General features: G+C 38.2%; 1 protein-coding gene across 2 annotated transcripts; it reads right to left on the bottom strand.

Annotated features, from left to right (window-relative positions):
- Positions 1 to 67: 67 nt before the first annotated feature.
- Positions 68 to 17132, bottom strand: GPATCH1 (G-patch domain containing 1). 2 transcript variants are annotated; one of them, XM_062604926.1, is made up of 20 exons: positions 17009 to 17132; positions 15557 to 15691; positions 15157 to 15242; positions 14494 to 14654; positions 14065 to 14162; positions 13841 to 13899; positions 13259 to 13504; positions 11756 to 11903; positions 10950 to 11029; positions 9748 to 9952; positions 8836 to 9123; positions 6893 to 7074; positions 6486 to 6613; positions 6082 to 6215; positions 5597 to 5769; positions 4671 to 4875; positions 3542 to 3652; positions 2928 to 3052; positions 2223 to 2362; positions 68 to 1087 (listed from the first exon to the last, which is right to left on the bottom strand). In XM_062604926.1, exons 1-20 carry the CDS (start codon positions 17106 to 17108, stop codon positions 1066 to 1068), a joined length of 2826 nt encoding a protein of 941 aa, XP_062460910.1. In that variant the 5' UTR covers positions 17109 to 17132; the 3' UTR covers positions 68 to 1065. The 2 variants fall into 2 exon arrangements, with proteins under 2 accessions (XP_062460910.1, XP_062460911.1); XM_062604927.1 differs by having other exon boundaries at positions 6893 to 7071.
- Positions 17133 to 19793: the final 2661 nt, after the last annotated feature.

Here is a 19793-nt window from a genome sequence, read left to right as displayed (position 1 = left end):
AGCACGCCTCTGGACAGTAAGAACATGTCCTGTTCTTTGGTTGTTTTTTGCTGTAACGGAGACAAGCTCAAGGTCCAATTTTTTATTTCTCCTTCCATAACTCAAGTTTTCTTGCTGCTTTTACATTCACAAATCCCACAGTCCATGTGTCAACATGAGACAACTCAGTTTGTTCGCCCTCCTCAAGAGCTGTGGATACTGGAAATAAATTGGATCATGCCCCAAAGAACTGCCATCAACAACAGTGAATTTCACTTACAGCTTTTGTTCACAGTTTTAAGCAAGAATATTGTTTTGGTTTCCACACACACCTGGAAGAGTTCTATGGGTATATTTTTGCAACCTCAGCATTAAAAATACAATGCAGTATTATTTCATAGTTTACATTAAAATAATTTTACAAGACGACAATTGCATATTGCATGAAACAAACAGTATAAACTGTTTTCATTGTAACTACATAAAATAAAGCAGATTATAGCACTAATCTGCTAGTACATTAGCCTTAATCTGTGTCAAAATGACAGTTTATTGGTTTAGATCTGCTATGGTAAATGCTGTATATATTTTGAAGATGTAAAAATAACTCTTTAAGTACAGCCACTTAGAGAGTTATGAAATGAGAGCTGCAATGCAAAATTCTGCATTAGACTCATTAAAAAAATTTGCACCCAATGCAAAATTTACATGGCTTTAGTAATCAACTTTCTAACGTAACTCAGGCCGAAACATATCCCCACCATTTTAGAGGTCCTAGGCAATGACCTATGTAAACTATTTGTAATACTTATATTCTTTAGAATACACTGCTTCATGTTAATTGAAATCAAACCTGCAGGATTTCAGATTATGCTGCCCACGAAGGGGTCTTTTCAGCACTCCATAATCCATATATTTTACACATGTGAAGCACCACAAAATTAACATACACATATCTGCTTTCAAACAAATTCAGTATGAATACAGTTCTACTGTGCTTCAAAGTGTACAGCTGATCTACCATCATGGAGGAGATCAAAAATTTGAGATCCAGTCACACAGCACTGAAGAAAGCAAGGACCCTCTTCAATGCTCAAGTTGTTTTAATCTGAAAGGGAGAAAGAAAAAGAAAGAGGTCAAGCTGATATGTAAAATCCAACATTAAAACCATTTAATTACTTGAACAGTTTCTTAATCCTTAGTTTGACAGATCTGACTTAGCAAGATAAAAACATTTTCTCATTGAAGAGACACATGCAAATGCAAAGACTTCCAAAATAACTGCTTGTATGAAGAAGTCTGTTTTGTGCAAAATGCATAAAACCGTATATTTAGGTATTTAGAAACCAAAGGAGAAGTAGCTAGGTTACTTGGGTGTTTCTTTTTTAACTGCAGCTCAGTTCCAAAGGACTGGAAGGCAGAGTCATTTCAAGTCTATCCCTTCCACTGGCACATGTCCATTCACTAGACCCCAATCATTTTGCCATCAGGCCAGCTGCATGTGGTATTTCAACAAGTACCTTGAGACTTCTCCTTTGGCTAGTAGCAAACACCAAACAAAAGCCAGCACAGTGAATGTTCCACATTGGATGCAATTAAAGTTGACGATGATCTGAGTTTAAGACAAGTTACTTTAGTTTGTAGTTTATTTCAAGTTTGTGAGCAAAATAAAATGTGAATCATTCTTTTCATGATCTTCACATTTCTGTTGGCACTATGTTCAAGTCTCTACTTCATAAAAATGCAAGAGCAGTCTAAATTTAGCAGACACATACAGGACTCAAGCACTGTTCTGCTTTCTTCACTGGTCCTTGCTCAAGCACAGAGCTATCTTAATCAATGCCACACAAAGTATCTATCTGAATCAGATCTACTGCTAATTATCAACAAATCAAAGCAGGCCCAAAAGGTTATGAACGAGACAGTGTTGCTTCCAATGTTTACAAGCAAAGAGATTCCCATCCAAAATACCTTCCCAAAATATGTTTAACCTCCAGTAACTAGCAGAGTTGTGTATTTAGTGCCATTTACCTTAAGAAACTTCTACCCTAAAATGGAACGCCCTCTAGATTGATTGTCCTAATTATTTGTAATCTTTTTCACTTCATTAAAAAAAATGAGCAGTATTTTATCATCCTCAAGAGACTGGCTGATCCATATTTGCTGCAAATAAGTTCACTAGCATGATGCTTTTGCTTATTTACTGCAAAATTTTAAAGTCTTTCAGTATACTTTCTGTTTACCTTCTTAGAAGTTCTTTAGCTGCCAAGCCTGTGGTATCTGTATCACTGTCGCTGCTATCTGCAGTGTCTGAGCTGCTCTCTTCTTCTGATTCTTTAACCTTGTGTTTTCCTTTGTTTTTCTGTTTCTTATGTTTCTTTTTCTGTAAAAAGAAGAAAAATAATCCCTCATTTCATTGTGAAACGACTTGGGTTTTTCTGAAAGGCAACAACAGCAAAAGGTTGATTACAGTGTAGACTCCAAGCTTAGCTGAAACAGAACGCTCAAGAGTGACTCTTTTCCACTACTCAGACTGAGCTAAAAATACATACATACAATACACCAAAATCACTCATTTTGTCCCAAGCCCTCACACACACCCCCCAAATAGAAAATTCATTACTATTATTTGTAAACAAGCCATGAATTATATGCAGTTCCCAGAATATGCCCAGTATCTTCAGCATGTAACATTAAACAATTGACAATATTGGATCTGTAGTCCCACTGTGTCTATGGAAAAAGCAGCTCGCTAGGCTGGATAATTGTCTGTTCTGAAGTTCAGGTTTCAAGACACCTGAAAAACAAGTTCTAGTCCCAGTATATCTGTTTTATAAAATATCATCTTCATATTTGGCCTGGGTAAACCTGGATAACAGCATAAATAATAAAAAAATTTGACTGGCAAATCAAAGAATCAATAGACAGTTTATATTTAAATTAAATACCTTTTCCTTTTTGTGTTTGTGTTCTCGCTTAGTCTTTTGTTTCTGTTTGTTCTTCCTCTGTTTTTCTCTTTTACGAGGCCCAGGAAAACTTGGTGGCACCTCTAGTTCCTGTTGCCAAGTACAGCCTAAAGAGCAAAGCCAATGAAGGAAAAAAAAAAAAAAAATCAAAACAAATCCCATGACCAAAACCAAAGTAATTTTATTATTAAATTCTATTTTACTTTTAAACTAATATGATAGGTTAAAAAAAAAAAAAACAAACAAACCAACCCACAACTAAGCTTTCAAACAGAACTTAAATGTCTAAAACTCCTAACTGCAACCTCCCTATTGTAATTAAATGACCTTGCAATCTGTTATTAAAAGAAACCATAATGCTAGTCTTGTATTTTCACTACATTCTTTTATCATTGCCTCTATAGAGCTACAGCAAAATTGGTACATAGGCAAAGAGGTTCCTACTAGTGGACCACAGTGTGTTAACAAAAGCATTTGCTGATCTCATTTAAGAGGTAAAATGCCTATTGGCAAATGGTTTTTAAATAGGAATACTGTGTATTTTGCATACAATTTTGATGTGCAGAATTTAAACGTTAGGAGTCTGCAGAACCTACCAGAATAAAAAGCCGGAGGCAACTTTGGTCCAAATTCCTCAGATGCATCCAGTTCCTGCTTTGAAGTAGGCAACAAAGGAACACCAGCATCAGTTGTAGCAACCACATTCTCTACAAAAAACACAAAAACGTCATTATTTGAAGGGAATATACAGTAAGATTATTTTCCCAAGAAGTGCTGAAGAAAGTTAAAGAAGGCTTTCTAAAAACTTCCAAGAAAGCAAATGGATCAGCATCCTGTTTCCCTGCGGACTGCTTTGGACAGCTGGATAGCTGGCATTCTGAAAGCCATCAACATTCTGTGTTGTTTGTTGGATTTACTTTTTTTTTTTTAATCAAAATTGACCTTTTAAACTATACAATTACTAATTAAATTAATAACAGTGCATATGTTTGCTTTCATTTAGTAACACAGTACTACCCTTCCATTACTTAGAATGAATAAAAGTCTCCACAAGATGTATGACAGTAAGTGGACAAAGTATTTTCATTGTAAGCTATCGTACATTTTGTTAATTTAATGACACCCTGAAAATACAGAAACTTTTTACAGCTTACTTATTAAATTCAAATACTAGTAAGTAGAGTAAAAGATTGGTTTTCTCCCCCTCCTGTTTAAGTATTCTGGAAAATTTTATAACTAGAATATAAATAATACGCAACTTCCAATGTCTTAGTAAAATTATTTCAACATTGTATTTTACTGGAATGTCAGTATTTAAAGACTGAATTTTTATTATCAGAGAAGTGCAAGTTATTTGTTTCCGAGTTTGTCAAATATCCACCACAAGACAGTCAATCGATCAATCTATCTTGAATTTATCACAGGTAGAAAAGTTTCGCTGTATTTCTGTTATGTATGCTCTAACATTAGATGTTTTGTTCCTCCTCACTGTATAGCAAGCATACTTCATAGAGCAGTTAGCTTGCAAAATCTACACAAGACATATGGCAATGTAAATAACCCTAGAACATGCAAGACCTTATTCAGCACTGTATTATTCACGTTTTCTACAGCAACACCAGTGCCAGATGATCTGCACAAAAGCCTAGCATTGTCCTAGCAGCACTATTTATAAATGAAGCTTTTTTCATGTATTTATAAAAATGAACATCTGTTGAGTACTACCTTGTACATTAGATGAAGAACTGCCTGGGGGATCAACTTGCTTGGTGATTTCTGAATCTACTACTGAAGTAGATGGTTGCTCTTCTTCCTCACTCTCTTCTTCAGATGAAGAAGATTTTTCATCTGAGGAACTTGTAAAGATGGCCTTAAATAAGTCTATGGATGGTCTGCTGTCTTCTTCCTGATCTTTATCTTCATTAGCTGCCTGCAAAACAACATCGTTAACAAACTGCATTTAAACACCAAAGAAACTAATGATCCCTCCCTGCTAGGCAGTAACTTCAAATATGCTGACATGTATTTACAGAACACTAGAGTATCACAGTAGCTGTGAAATACACAATCTTAGGAACTGCTAGTCTGAAACAGTAGAACTCTGAAACACTGCTAAGCTAAGACAGTGTCCTGTAAAGAGTAGTGCAATTTGTGCTACACAGATGGTTGAAAATAGATCCCCAGATATTATAAATTCTAATTCATTAATTCAAACTTCAGTTATACACAGTTAAATTTAAAGCAAATGGAAAACATCCCTTTTCTTGCCAAAGTATCCACAGTTCTCTATTCAAAGCAGGAAAAGAAAAAAAAATTTATATATATATTTATGTATCTTCTGCACCTGAGAGCAAAAGGGATGTAAAGGGACCAAATTTAACTCCCAGACTATTAAGGTATATTTTCTTTTCTTTTAAATCCCTACTTCAGGTATAGTCATACTTGCTTTCCTTGTATGCTGTGAATGTTTCACATCTCTCACTTATAACCTCAAAATTCTTCACAGTACAGTCTCACATCTCCTTAAGCTGAGTTAGCTCTTTTGCAAACTGATCTGTATTAAATCAATACATGTATTACCCAACCTTATTTCAGGGTTGGGAATGTTTACAGCTAGTCCCCTTTAAGTTCAAACACCACTGTAAACTCACCTCAGCAGGAAGACTTTCACTCAGCCCAGTTCCGCCTTCTTCTGTTGCTGGCACTGGCAGCTGCTGCTGCTGAGCATCAGCTTTTGATCTAGCAAGACTAATGAATTCACTGATAGAATCTTTTTTCTCCTTCTCTTTATCTGACATATCCCATCTTGAAGGTTTCTTTGGTTCTAGAAACATCCCAAACATTCATATCAGTTGCATGCCAAATTATCCTGCATTTGATGGCCTACTTGACTTTAAATTACTCAGCTTCTTCAGTAGAGTTTGACATTTTTTAAATCTTTCTAATGAATACCCGACCTATAAATATCTTCTAGGTAGAAGAAACTAGCATAATACTACTGTCTTGATGTTTTATGTCACTGAATTTACTTTTTTTTTTTTTAATTAAGAAAATAAATCAGGTATTTTTTCCATGACAAAGACAAGATTTTTCTATACTATTATCTCATAAATTAATAAAGTAACAGAAAACTTACTGTTGAGACTATTACTCTGTTGGATTTTTTCATTTGTTGCTTGAGTTACAGATGTGGTGGGCTCAGGCACAGTTAAGAAATTAAAAACAGAATACTTGTCTCGTTTCACTTTTGGTAGCCCAACAATGGAAGACCTGGAGGGACATAAAAATGGTTATTGACGATTGCTCCCAACACAGAAAAGGCCTCAAATTATCTACAACAAGCTGAAACAGCTACAGTAATCCTTAAAACATACTATTTTGTCAGAGGTCACCATATTTTATGAGGCAAATAGAAACATTAGGCAGTTCTATATTACATCTATTATGACATAAGATAACATCAAGCCAAATCTTCCTCGAGCAAATGAAAAACTCAGAATTTTCATAAAGCGTTAAAAATATCAGTATCAATGATCTTACTCAGGATATGGATCAGGAACATTAAATCTTCTACACAACAGCTTTTCAGGGTGCCATTCAAACTTGTCTCTTGTGAGTTTGCCAAACATCTTCATCTTCACAGCAGTTTCCTTATCATCAATATCTTTCTGAAAAAGTCAAACATTTCTAGCTGCTAAATAAGTAAAAACTTACCGAACTGACCATAACTGAGACTTAAGAACAGGATGGAAACATAAAATATGTAAGTGTAGTTTAACAAATTCCTGCTTAGTATGCAATGAGTGTTATCAAAAGTTTGCTCAACGTAAGGCAACAGAACATTGACACTGCATCTGCAAAAGAGTTGTAAAGAGAAAGAATTTTGGAAGTCAGAGATAAGGCAGCAACTGTAACTTGAACGTACTAAAACAATGAACAACACATACCTCTTGGTCCCGAGGAACTTCGACTTTGTCAACATCATCTTCATATTTGGCTCGGGTAAACCTGGAAGACAGCGCTGAATTGGAAGACTTGTAGAACATTGCTGCACGGAAGAACTCCTCTTGTTCTCTTTCTCGCTCCCATTCTGTCGTATTTGGGTCTAAATATTGCTTCAATGTATCTACTGTAAGATGAGGAGGGAAATGTTTAGCAGAGATTACAGCTTGGTTAGGTCTGACAGTTTTTAAACAAAAAAATCAATATAATAAACAACCATTTTCACAAGTACTGAATGAGTATTTAGTTTAAGAATAGTATTCATCTCAACTGTGCTATCCTTGGTGAGTAATTTTTCACGACTGCAAGAATGACAGCATTTGCCAAATGAAAGGTACATACTTCAAATAATTTTACTCGTAATGCTGACTCCTTACTCACTGCCCCCTAAAGGAATGTTTTAAATATCTAATGTATTTAATAGGCATTTAAAACAAGAAGTATAATCCAAATCTGTATCAAATAACTAAGACACAGAACAAAAAAGTTAACTAGCGAGGAAACCTGGCCAGCCTTTGGTAACTTCAAGGAGCTTTCTGGTATATAGAGTGCCCACTGATAAACACAGAATTTGGACACAAATTTTGTCAACAATACAGATCCTATTTAAAGCAATAGATTCACATTTGCTACCAGAAGGAATAGGAAGTAACACTAGCCAAGCAAAGACACTCTTAGAATGAGAATCTTAATCACTCAGCTTAAATATTTCCACATTTTCATCATTATGCCTGTAGGCACCTCCTTAGCGACATTCAACTTTACACAGGGGAAACCCCAGTCCTGAATGGAGGAATTATGGGTTCAAAGATCAAGTAGTCCATCCCAATGCAATAACCATTAGCAGCTACTGAGCAGGAAGTCTTTTATCATACAGTGAAAAGGATTATTTTAAAAAAATCCTACAATAACAAAACCAGGTTTTCTAACACTATACCCTTTCCTCTGCAAATCTTTGCTGGTGCCCTTTTTCTTCTTGTCCAATAGCCTCTTTGTACCTTAAAATTTTAAAAACAAGCCAACCCTCACTTTTTCATTTTAAGACAATTACATTCACCTGCTGCTGCTGCTCTCCCTAGGTCAGATTTTGGCTTTTTATGCCTTACATAAAAATCACAGTACCAGGGAACTCACCACAAGGCATCAAAAGTACCTGGTTTAATGTAAGATCCACCACAGTATCCTTTAATAGCAAAAACCTAAACAAAATGGAAGGAGACTGAAGCAGGACAAGGACAGCAGATTAAGGGGTTGAGGTTTTTGGGAGCATGCATGCTCCGATTTGACAGCCACAGACTTTTCTGACAGAACAGAAGTTTGAGTATCCAAAAGACACTGAATACAACCTTTGACAAGTATGAACTGCTTCATTCAACTTCAGACCTCTTATCTCCTCTGAAAATATATGGTATGGGTTTTCTTTTGATTTTTCCTTTCATTCTACTATGACCTTTCTGCCTTTATAGGATCTGTCACTTTTACTCCTCAAAGTGAAACAAACTTAATGAAAATGCTTATTCCATACATAGTTCATGGTACCGACCAAAGCTAAAGCCTACTTTGGCAAATGGAAGAAGGAAAACCCAGGCAATTAAGTAGAACTTCACCTCTGCTACAGAATCAAAATGTGAAATATCATGCCTAAAATCAAGTCTTGCTGACACTTAATTACTGAGCAGTTTTCCTGAAGTCAACACAATTAAGTATCAGTAAAAGTTTCTTTTAATATTGGCCGTAAAAGAAATAGAGGGAGAAATGCTGTGGAAGAGAACTCAGAGTGAACATAAAACACATCAGGACAAAAAAGGGAATGATAGAAAAGGAAAAAATAATTCAAGAATTTTTTTCAGAGACAAAATAAAGTGTTGGAATTAATCTCTTCAGTTACCTTTTTCTCCTTGTTTAAGACTTTTCACAAAAATTTCGTATCTTTTTTGCTTTTCTGGATTTTTTGCAAATGGTTTGAAGTCACTAGAACCAGCATCTGCTAACTGCGGCCCCAACAACTTTAGCCATTTGTGAGAAGCACCATCTAGGGAGGTTGGCTGGCCGCTGCTATTTTGGGGCTCCTGTGGAATTATTTTTGCTTTCATTTTTTGTTCAGATGCTTGTTTCACTTTTTTGAGTCTTTCTCTATCTTTCTCAGACAGATATTCCAAAACAGAAGGAGCTGGACCTAAAACCAAAAAAAGAAAAGCAGTAAGAAATAAAAAATTACTATAGCTATTTCTGCCACTTCAGTAGAGGAAAAAAGCCTACAACTATGAACAAACATTCAGAGAAAATGCTCTTAAGCAGCAATTAATAGTGTAATAGCAGAGATGACAAAAAAAAAAAGGCCACTCATGCATGTCTTATGCTATTTTCCACATATTTACATATTTGTAAACTTTAGTACTGGGGATACAAATGCAAACCACATTTAGAAATTACTTTTCTAGTGAATTTGAATGTATTTCAGTGAAACCTCATTTTCCAGGGAAAGAAAACCCCAAACCTCACAGCCTTTTGTATTCTAAATCCATAATAAGGCCACAAAAGAAAAATAAAAATAACACAGCAAAACACAATCCCACACACTTTTTTACTCTTTAAAAGACTGAAGTAAATAAAAATATAGGCAGATATGTCAACAAGCGGTTGAGATGAAACTGAACAATGATGAGGTATTCTAACTAAGCCAACTAGATTTAGTATGTTTACATTAGCAAATACTGTTCAGACTAGACCAAATTTTTGCTGTTATATAGACAAATAGGGGACCTGATACCCAAACAAAGATGCCACATATTATCAGTACCTTTTAGACAAGGCTCTCCTAGTTGTTCCCTCCTTTGGGAAGCATTCAGAGCATGCCTGCTTTGCTGTCTCGTATCCTTCTCAAGTTTTCCAGTTGATTCCTCTAGTGCCTTCTGTAAATGGCAGTTTTCATTCCCATCTGCTACCACAGGTCGAAAGTAATGGACTGGTCTGTAATTTCGTGGCAGGGCAGGTGGTGGATACATCTTGGCAGGGAGACGACAAAAAAAAAAAATACAATAACAAAGAGATACAGCTTTGTATGTAACACTTACAAATGTGTTTCAGTAAAAGTCACCTCACTCTAAAAATTCATGTTTACACCTCAGCAGTAGAAACAGGTATAACAAGCTACTGATTCTTTCAGACCCAGCCAGTAAGTAGCATCGTAATACAGACTTTGGGAACAATCTTACATTGTTAACACATACTACGAAAACTAGGAAAAATGTACATCAAGCTGTAGCAAAATTAACAAGTTTTAACATGCATTGCTTTTATTTGATAAAAGCTCTAGGTATTGCTTAATAATTACTTTTCTTAACAAAAGTCACGTTTTAATCAGTTAATTGCACTATTGAATACTTCTGTGCTTATTGTATTTTAATGTCTTTCACAGCCCTTTTCCCCCACTTTCCTTAATTCAAGCTGTTACTCCAGAGGTTATCCCTATGCTTCCCAAACAATGCAATTTTATATACCAATATCCTTTTTCTTCATTAGAAAAAGGACCACAATTCTGTTTGTATTCTCATTTATGCAAATATATGTGGTATAAATGAGGCAAATCTGAAACAGAGTTAACAAATTCACTTGTCACCAACAGAAGTATGGGACCTGATTTTTATGGAAAACTGAATGTTGCATCTAAAAGATCCAGAAATAAAATATGTACTACTTTTTATTTCAAAGTGAAGTCAAACCATTCCTCTTAACTTTATGCCAAACAACAGTGTGAAAGGCACTTGTTCAAAGCCAGTATATAGGCAAAAACTAAATTCACCCACTAGTCTGACAAGTTTTAGGTTTCCATTATTCAATTATAGCTTTCAACACTATAATTTTGCTCCTTCCACAAACTTTATTGCTGATGAGAACTAAGAACGTAAAAGCTCGTGAGCATCCTTAAAGTCCATATCCATACAGCTCACATGTCAATTTGCTGATGTTATTCTTAATACTTAAATATCAGTATCTGCTTACCTTGCTTGGAGTTGATGATTTTGATGCCAGCAAAAAACCATCCAAGATTATGCCTGTGTATTTAACTTCTCTTTCTGACCCTATAAAACAACCAGAGAATCGGTCAGATTTTAAATCATATATGTTTGGCAAAAAGCATTTTTCTGATTATTTTCCATTTTTCAATATATTTTATTGAGTGTAACTGTAGTTGTCTTTCATTTAAAATTAAGGGGTCTGAATCTTGATACTACTGTATGGCTAAAAAACTGCTACCAGAGAGATTGCTGTAGGATGAACATGGTTCATAGTAAGGCAAAAGTATCACTGCTGTGCCTAGCCAAGATCATGAGCGCCATTAATAGTGTACAACTAACATTAACTACAGTATTTCATGCACTTAGAAACTGCTCTAAAGTGATATAAAGACCAAATTTACAAATTAATTTGAAAATACACAAGTGTATCTAGAAAAAAAAATTTTTCTTTGCAAGTATTGGTGTTATTTTGTAGCCATGATTCACAAACAGTTGTTCAGTGGAACTAAATACTGCATCTCACAAAGCAATGCATGTTGTCCTTTAAAAAACAGGATTTGGGAGTTTAATATACACTGGGATTAGTGTAGGACTTTGGAAATTATTTCCAGATTTGGACACTTCAATAAGGAAGGAAGAATAGATAATGTTCCAGAAATCAGAACTAGAAGATACCAGTCCCCTGAAAATTCAAATACTTGGCAAACAGAGACTACATTTCTGCCTTCTTCCCTCCTCCACCCCCAATACAAGTTACATTACAGCTCTTCAGACAGAACCAGTTCTTACTTTTGTTTGCTTTATACTGTTTAGGTGCTGTCCAGCCATAAAAGCCATCTCCAGGTTCCTCATCTTTCAGAACTGTATCATATTTTAATAGTGTTTCAGTTGCATAAATATCATCATCTTCCTCCTCTAAAGCTCCTACACCAAAAGCCTAAAATACATATTCAAATAAACACGAGAATTCAGAGGTGTAAAATTAGTATTTTTAAGTCATGTCAGAACACATCTACATATATATATTCATCTGTATTACACAAGATGTCCAGTATACGTATATGTATCCTGGGAAAAATGTACAGCTTCACAAAAAGAAAAGTGCTACCAACTAGTGAAAGAAAGAGCCAACCCAACCAAACACAAAAGCAAATATATTCCACTCTCTTGGCAGGGAGGGACAGTGAGTTTGGCCTGTACGGGATGAGAACAATAGCTTAATTCCACAGGGTAACATCTGCAGTCTGACTAAGAGCACGTTAAGTTCTCAAAGATAAAAAACTAAGCTGGCATGAAAATTAAACAAGTATAATTCCCAGAAATATAAACTGACAATGATTCTACTTAAGAACTACAAATACCATGGAAGGAAGCAAAACCTCTCTAGCTGACAGTTGTGGTTTAAACCCAGCCCGCAATTCCAAACCAAGTAGCCACTCGCTCACTCCACCTGTTCTTCCTCCCCCTGCTCGTGGAGGGATGGGCAGGAGAATCGGAAGAACGTAACTCCCATGGGTTGAAGTAACAGCACAGTAACTAAGGTATAACACAAACCACTACTGCTACCACCAATTTTAATAACGGTAAGGGAAATAACAAGGGAAGAGAATACAACCGCTCACCACCCACTGACTGATACCCAGCCTGACCCAAGCAGCAATCTGGCCCTTATGGGTAACTCCCCCCAGTTTCTATACTGGGCATGATGTGCTGTGGTATGGAATACCCCTTTGGCTAGTTCGGGTCAGGTGTCCTGTCTCTGCTTCCTCCCAGCTTCCCTTCCTCCCTGGCAGAAAATGAGACTGAAAAAATCCTTGATAGGAGTAAGCATTACTGAGCAAGAACACTGGTGTGTTATCAGCACTGTTCCCAGACTAAAGTCTAAAACCACAGCACGGCACCAGCTACTGAGAGAAAAATGACTGCTACTGCTGAACCCAGGATACTGACAGACTCAACATTAGTGGAAGTAAAACTGAACAAAAATATAAATTAAAGAAGCACTGAATGTTAATTTTCTCTAATCAAAGACAGACAAAAAATTTTTCCACCTTTACCACTGAGGTATTTCATAGTTCCTTTTAACAGTATCAGTAAGTGGAGGCATGTAAGAGTTCTACAGATTTCCCACATCTTCACCTTAAGTAAAAAAATTAACAAATCCTCTTCTCAAACCACATTTAATATTTTATTACAACTTTATAATGACTAGGTGCCTTCCAGAGGAGAAAACTCAACACTTACTTAGATTTCATTGTGCTAACAATAAAATGCTTTTAAAAATGTCCTCACCTGGCCCGTAATACCTAGTTTTCTTCCTTTACTGTGCCTCAGATCACCAATTAAATTCCTTGTATCGTCAGAATCACCTGTGAAGAGATTCAGGTGTCCTCCTCCAGAGGCACCAAACAAAGCTTGTGAGGGGTCCAATCCCTTATAGCCAAGTCCATGGACATTCTCTTTTGGAATCAAATCTACAGGCATTATATCTTTTGGTGCAAATGTCACATTCTCTGGCTGGTATTCATCCTCTTCATCCTTGTAGAAAATAGAAGTATTAACAGCAAATATAACTTAAAAGTTTTTTTATGCTGAGTTTTTACAACATTTAGTGAACATAAGACTAGGCAAGTTTGAATTTCCTGAATTATGTAAGAAAGTATGTATGAATTACACCTGCCTAGGTAGCAAAAGAACAGATGTATTTACTTAAAAAACCTTTCTTCACTGTAAGGATAAATATTTATGAATACTTTTTAAAAAGCTTGGAACTGCATGTTAAAATACCAAAGACATCAAAGAAGGAGGGGGGAGTTAAATGCCTTAGCACATATTCTCACGTAAGCAAACAAAGAATTTCTGCTTGTTCAATACCTCAGAACCCGCGGAGAGTCCAGGTGGTAATGCACAACCATATACTTTCACTGCAGGGTCTGTAAGACACATAATAGCATAATTACAACTAATGCTAAATTACAACTCTTTGTGAAATTTCTCCAAGATTAAAGAAACAGACCAAAGAGAAGGTTTTAAAATTATCTTTCTCATCAGTCTATGCTAATTTTCTATTAGAAGTTCAGGAACTTCACTGAACTTACCAGGTTTCTGCCTGCATGGCTTTCTTTTGACACGCGGTCCAACTCCTTGTCCTTCTTTCCAGCCCATTTTTCGTAATAGTTCAACCCCAACTGTTATTCTAAGAAGAAAACAAAAGGAATTGCCTGAAACCACATCTTTAATATTTTTAAGACAATACATATCTACCATTCAAAATTATACACCCCACTTTAACATCCAAACTGAATGTATCAACATCTTCATTTACAAGACATCCCAGTTTGGAAATGTCTACCTGCTAAGAGTCTGCACATACAAAACAAAAATCGAGGTTGAGGCCACCTGGAAAGTGCAACACTGCAGATCTCCAAGTCTCTTTCATGAATTACTGTGATCAAACATTACTTTTCTAGCCAATACAACACTTCTAAGTGAAATCATCTGGTTAACTCTCACATAAATTTACTTACTTTGATGGGCCTATTAAATCATCAAATGCAGTGATTCCTGGAATGGTAGCAACTACTCCTGCAATCTGTCTTGCTTTCTCTTTTATCATGTCTTTAGCTTTGGATGCAAAATCATCTGTGGTTGTAATATTTTTCGGAGCTATCCCAAATTCACTAAAATCCTGGGGAATATAGACAAAATGAGGAAAAAAAGAAAAAAAAAAAAAGAAGATTAAAACGATGTTTCCCTCAAAAAGTTATTCACTGTAATGGCAAAGGAAAGAAAAGGGGATATGACCCCCACATCAGCTAATTTTTTTAAGCCATTTATACAGTTGCTTTTTCAATAAATTGACTGGTCTTGTTTTTAAACACCTTCAAAAGTAGTTGTATTTTCCAATAAAGTGAAAGGCTTGAGTTCTGGTTTTGGTTTTTTGGGTGCTTTTGGTCATCTGTTTAGTTCAGGAGATTTTGGTTTTCTGGTTGGTTGGGTTTTAAAATGGAGATTACAGGAGCTTCCTACATGGACCTATGAAACACCCTATAGGACCCAGCAGGATAACACTGTACACAAGAAGTAATTTTAAAGTCACTTCCATTTTTTCGATTTAAGATTTCCTTGCCTGAAAAATCTGCTGTCATGGCAACTCATTCCAAAAGATTTCTACTACTTTCTAAATTTACCTCTTCATCCATGAAATCTTCTGGTCCAAGAACAGTTCTGTCTGCTCTTTTCTGCCGTGACGATACAAAAGTCGAGGGAGCCCATCCTTTAAAGAGAGTAAGTATCCAAGTAAGAGACTGCAATATAGTATTTGAAAGCAATTCAAACGTTTCAACTTTTCACCTTAAGTTTGAGAGCAGGGGAACATCTATAAAACTGCAGTCCAAAAATTCAGGGGAATTAACTTCAACAGTATCATTTCAACTATTTACAGTATAACAAATAGCAGGAAAGGAAAAAAAAATACAAAAACAAAACAAACAAAAAAAACCAACCCAACCAACACTTAATGACAATTAATTAAGGCATCAAATTATGGCAACAAATCAACCCTCCTCAGAAGACAGAAAAGTATCCAACCTTCCTTTGTGCCAACAGTGTTAAAGTAGCCAGCAGAGAAGCCACCAGTAAACGCTCCATGGAAACGCTGATATCGTCCCTTTGCATCTTTAACAGTCTGCTCTTGAAGAGGAACTGGCTTTTTAAGTCGTTCACCTACAGTTAAATCAGAAAGTAAGTCACAACCCTGCATAAAGAATGGACTCCCCGCTTGCTCCAGATGCCATCTCTTAATTCCAATTAAAAACTGGATCAAACAGTAGCCATCCTGTGGTGGAAAGCATCACACACTTCACATTTATTCCTAGCCATATTATTTGTATGCATTGTTGACGTTTGCTGCTGACATAAAGGCATGAAGTGTTCAAGTAGAAATCCTGAATTCTAACGAGTTCCAAGAACTTTTTTTTTTTTCCTGTGAAAGGACACTTTTAGTTGTTAAGTATACAAGACCCCTGACAGGATTTCATCACTCAGGTAATGGTTTTGAGAAATTACAGTATCAACTTTGACATGAGAATTTGCCACTTTCTAACAATATTTATATTAATTAAGTAGCTTGGACTCAGGAGTCACAGCTGTAAAAACTCCTTGGACAATGCCAAGCCCATCTCATGAATCCAAGTAGGAAATTCATAGAATCACCTGCTGGTCTGGGTTGGAAGGGACCCCAAGGCTCATCCAATTTCAGAGCCCTGCCATGGGCAGGGACACCTTCCACTAGAGCAGGTTGTTCCAAGCCCTATCCAATCTGGCCCTGAACACTGCCAGGGATGGGGCAGCCACAGCTTCTCTGGGCACCCCGTGCAAGCACCTCAGCACCCTCATAGTGAAGAATTTCTTCATAATATCTCATCTAAATCCACCCTTTTCCAAGTTTAAAGCCGTTCCCCTTTGTCCTGTCACTACATGTTCTTATTAAAAGTCCCTCTCCGGATTTCCTGTCGGCCCCTTTAGGTACTAGAAGACTGTTACAAGACCTCCCCTGCGTCTTCTCTTGCCTTGCTGAGAACACAACTATACTAACGTGTGTAACTGCACAGAGCTCAGCTGTTACACCTGAAGGCCGTTTTTTTTTTCACGTACGTATTTTTTATTTTCCGAGGCTTGGCGCAAGGACAGTTGAGACAGACCGGCCCCCGCTCCGATAACAGCAAGACCTGGTACCCCAGTCCCTCTCCCACACCCCGGAAAGCCGGCGTAGCGCTGAGCATCACGTCCCACATCCTCGCGGCGGGCAGCCTGCCTTCCGCTCCCACACCGCTCCACCCGGCGACCCTTAGCGTTCCCAAAGCGAAGGCCGCAGAAAAGGCAGCAGCCCTGCGCCGAACCGGTGCGCGGGCCCTCCGGACACCTCCCCAGCACAAGCCCCACAAGCCTGGCCGCCTCCCGGCCCGCGGTGCTCCCCAGCGCCCACCGCAACGCGCGACGGAGCCCACGAGAGCAGCAGTCTTGCTCCGTGAGCTCTCTCACCTTCCGCCAGCGGCTGCAGCGCAGTCCCGTAACTCACCAGCTCGTCTCCATCGCTATCACTCGAGCCCGCCGACGCCATTTCTGCGCTACGGCGGCTCATGCGGGACAAACCTGAGTCACGCCAAGGGGGCGGGACGGTACCGCCTCCGCCGGGGCCCGCTGGGGCCCGCCCCGCCCCGCCCCGCCCCGCCCCTCAGGGGGCCAAGACCGGAATGCTGAGCCCGGGAGCGGGGCAGGGCGCGTTAGGCAGTGTCGCGGAGCCGGAGAGCACAGGGCACGGCAGTGACCGGAGCTTGTCCTAGGCGTCCCTCAGGCGCCACTGGTGGCCGCCTGAGAGGTCCCAAACCCGGCTCTTCAGCGACTCCGGCCAGCCCTTCCGTCCCGAAATGCTCTGTACAGAAATGGAGGAATGCTGCAGTGTGCTGCTGACAGCCCACGATCAGAAACGTGTTCGGTGTTTTTAAAAAGACATAACTAAAAATTGACAGACACTCGATAGTGCCCATTAGCTCGGCTACCTGGAAACGCGTAATGCTCCAGAGGAGGGCCTGTCCCCGAACTCCTCAGCGCTCCGGGCGAAGGGAAGGGCAGCAAAACCACTGTAGAACATTTCCTATCTAAATCCAGGGGTAAAGCAAACTCCACCCTGGATCAATATGACCAAGGGAGGTGCGGATTTAGTTGAATTACAAGCCTTAGCCGGTACGTGGCAAGGTTTGTCTAACAGCATTGTTTTGCAAGCTATTCAAACAGGCCGTGCACAGGTACCCGTGCAGAAGCCTGCCCCAGACTTGTACCTGAAGAGCCGTGTCCCGCTGTGCTTCCAGGCCTCTACACCTCGCTGGGGGGTGTGGTATCACAAGGGGAACGTACAACTGAGTATATTCTATACAAAGACTACATGAGAACCAGGAAGTGTTCACTAGTAAGAACCAACTGTTCAAAAATTAGATTTTAATTCCCAGTGTTATCCCTGAGAAGCTCGTATTTTGATTAATTTCTCAAGCTTATGTTTTACCTTATTTAGACTCACTACAAGCACAATATATTATACATTTTAAAAACAAAACCCCCAAGGACTGCAAACCCAAACAGTAGCCCTTCATTTTGTGCTGAAGAGTCTATCAATCCACAGCTTTCATAAGCAAGTATCACCAGGATCTTGAAATCCTTGAAAATAAGTCAAAATTTTACTTGAGATACTCCTGCCTTAGCAGATAAGGCTTCTGCAAGTTTAGTGGCTGATCTCTAATCCCGTACTTACATTTGTATACACAAGACTGGCTTCTTTCGGAGTGAAACTACCGGAGTTTCAGGTTTCTCTAGGAAATACTTATTTGCTGTCCCATGCAAACAGGGAGTACTCTGTTTACTTTAAATGTCTAATTAACTTTAACACAATGAAGTAGAAGGCACAGACATTTATCTACCTACATTATCTTTTCTCATCAGTACTAATTAGCAAGCCATTAGCTAGAACCTACAGTGGCAAAATGAGTTGTTAGCACAGTTGCTGTTTCCCTTTGCTGTGAAAATAGTTGTTCCTGAATAGTCAATTCCATATGATTTTAACACACAGGCTTAAATAAATCTTTTTCACACAATGTTAACAGAAAATCTTTTGAGTGTCTTACCTGTTATGTTAAAAGAGTCAGGGTAATTTTTATTTGCTTTTGTATCACAGTGGTATTTTCTTTTCCATGGTAAACTCTCTCTTGTTTACAACTGTTAAATTAGGTGACAGTTGGCTAATCCTAGCTGTTAAGTAAGGTAGTAATTACAATGTCTTTTGATAGTTGCAATGAAACTAAAATATTTATAGGTTTGCATATTTTACAGGTACAATAAAAATCGACATTTTTGAATGAAAGCTGAGACAAAGAGGCACAAAAGCACAATATAATCAGTTCTATATAAACATTAAGTTTGATGGCTTTGTAATGGAAAATAACTGCGGTGCTTGAAGGTAGTTGACATAGTTTTAGGTCCTTAGGACCTTAGCACTAAAAGTGTAAGAAAAGCAGAATAGAAAAACAGGACCTGAGGAGTAGTATCTGGGACTAGCAGAAGTCCAAGGTGGGCACAGTTAAACTAACTGATATGTAGAAGGACAGGATGATTGCTATGTTTGTGGTGTTAATGAACCATTAAGCTGGTGTAAGTATCTACTGGGGAGTATCCAGGACTAGTAGATGTCCAGGGTGGGAGCAGTTAAACTAACTGATAAGTAGAAGGACAGGATGATTGCTATGTCTGTAATGTTAATTAAGCTGGTGCTTCAAAAACTGCCAGAAGTTATGAAGATTGCTGGAGAAGTAAACGACCCTAAAAGACCACCATCATATTTTTGTAAACGTGGGAAACTCACTGGAAAATGATGTAATTCATGTGTAGCCTCATGAATATTGTGTCCAGTAACTATGTAAAGATGGCCCCTTTAGCAATACGGAGACACACGCTAGGTGGAGCTATCTCCCGTGTCTCTCGGCGCCGCGATAAAGAATACCTGCTTGTTAACTTGAAACTTTGTTGGCGAGTTTGTTCTGGAGTTTCCTCCGAATCAATTTGGCGACTCAGATGGGACCCTCTCTGCTCGGCTGCAGGACCCGCTGAGGACAGGGCCCTCGAGAGTTTTTCCTGGGGGGACCCCTCAACTCATTCGGATCACTGCGGGAGCAGACAAGGGCCGTATCATAAAAGGCATTCTTTTCTTTTGTATAGTCTGTAAGATGTAGGGGGCATTTCGGTTTGGTAAATTGTTTTGGTAAGCGTACACAAAGTTTGG

Source organism: Pezoporus occidentalis, unplaced genomic scaffold (assembly GCF_034315485.1).
Source record: "Pezoporus occidentalis ecotype Australia unplaced genomic scaffold, CSIRO_AGI_Poc_V1 ctg89, whole genome shotgun sequence".
In the NCBI taxonomy this organism is placed as follows: domain Eukaryota; kingdom Metazoa; phylum Chordata; class Aves; order Psittaciformes; family Psittacidae; genus Pezoporus; species Pezoporus occidentalis.
This window is presented reverse-complemented; position numbering and strand designations above follow the sequence as displayed.

Coding starts and splice junctions, on each gene's coding strand:
- GPATCH1 (XM_062604926.1), bottom strand. CDS start 17,108: ATGAGCCGCCGTAGCGCAGAAATGGCGTCGGCGGGCTCGAGTGATAGC. Junction 13,900..14,064: donor GCCATGCAGGCAGAAACCTG/GTAAGTTCAGTG, acceptor TGTGTCTTACAG/ACCCTGCAGTGAAAGTATAT. Junction 3,053..3,541: donor GCCTCCGGCTTTTTATTCTG/GTAGGTTCTGCA, acceptor TTTGCTCTTTAG/GCTGTACTTGGCAACAGGAA.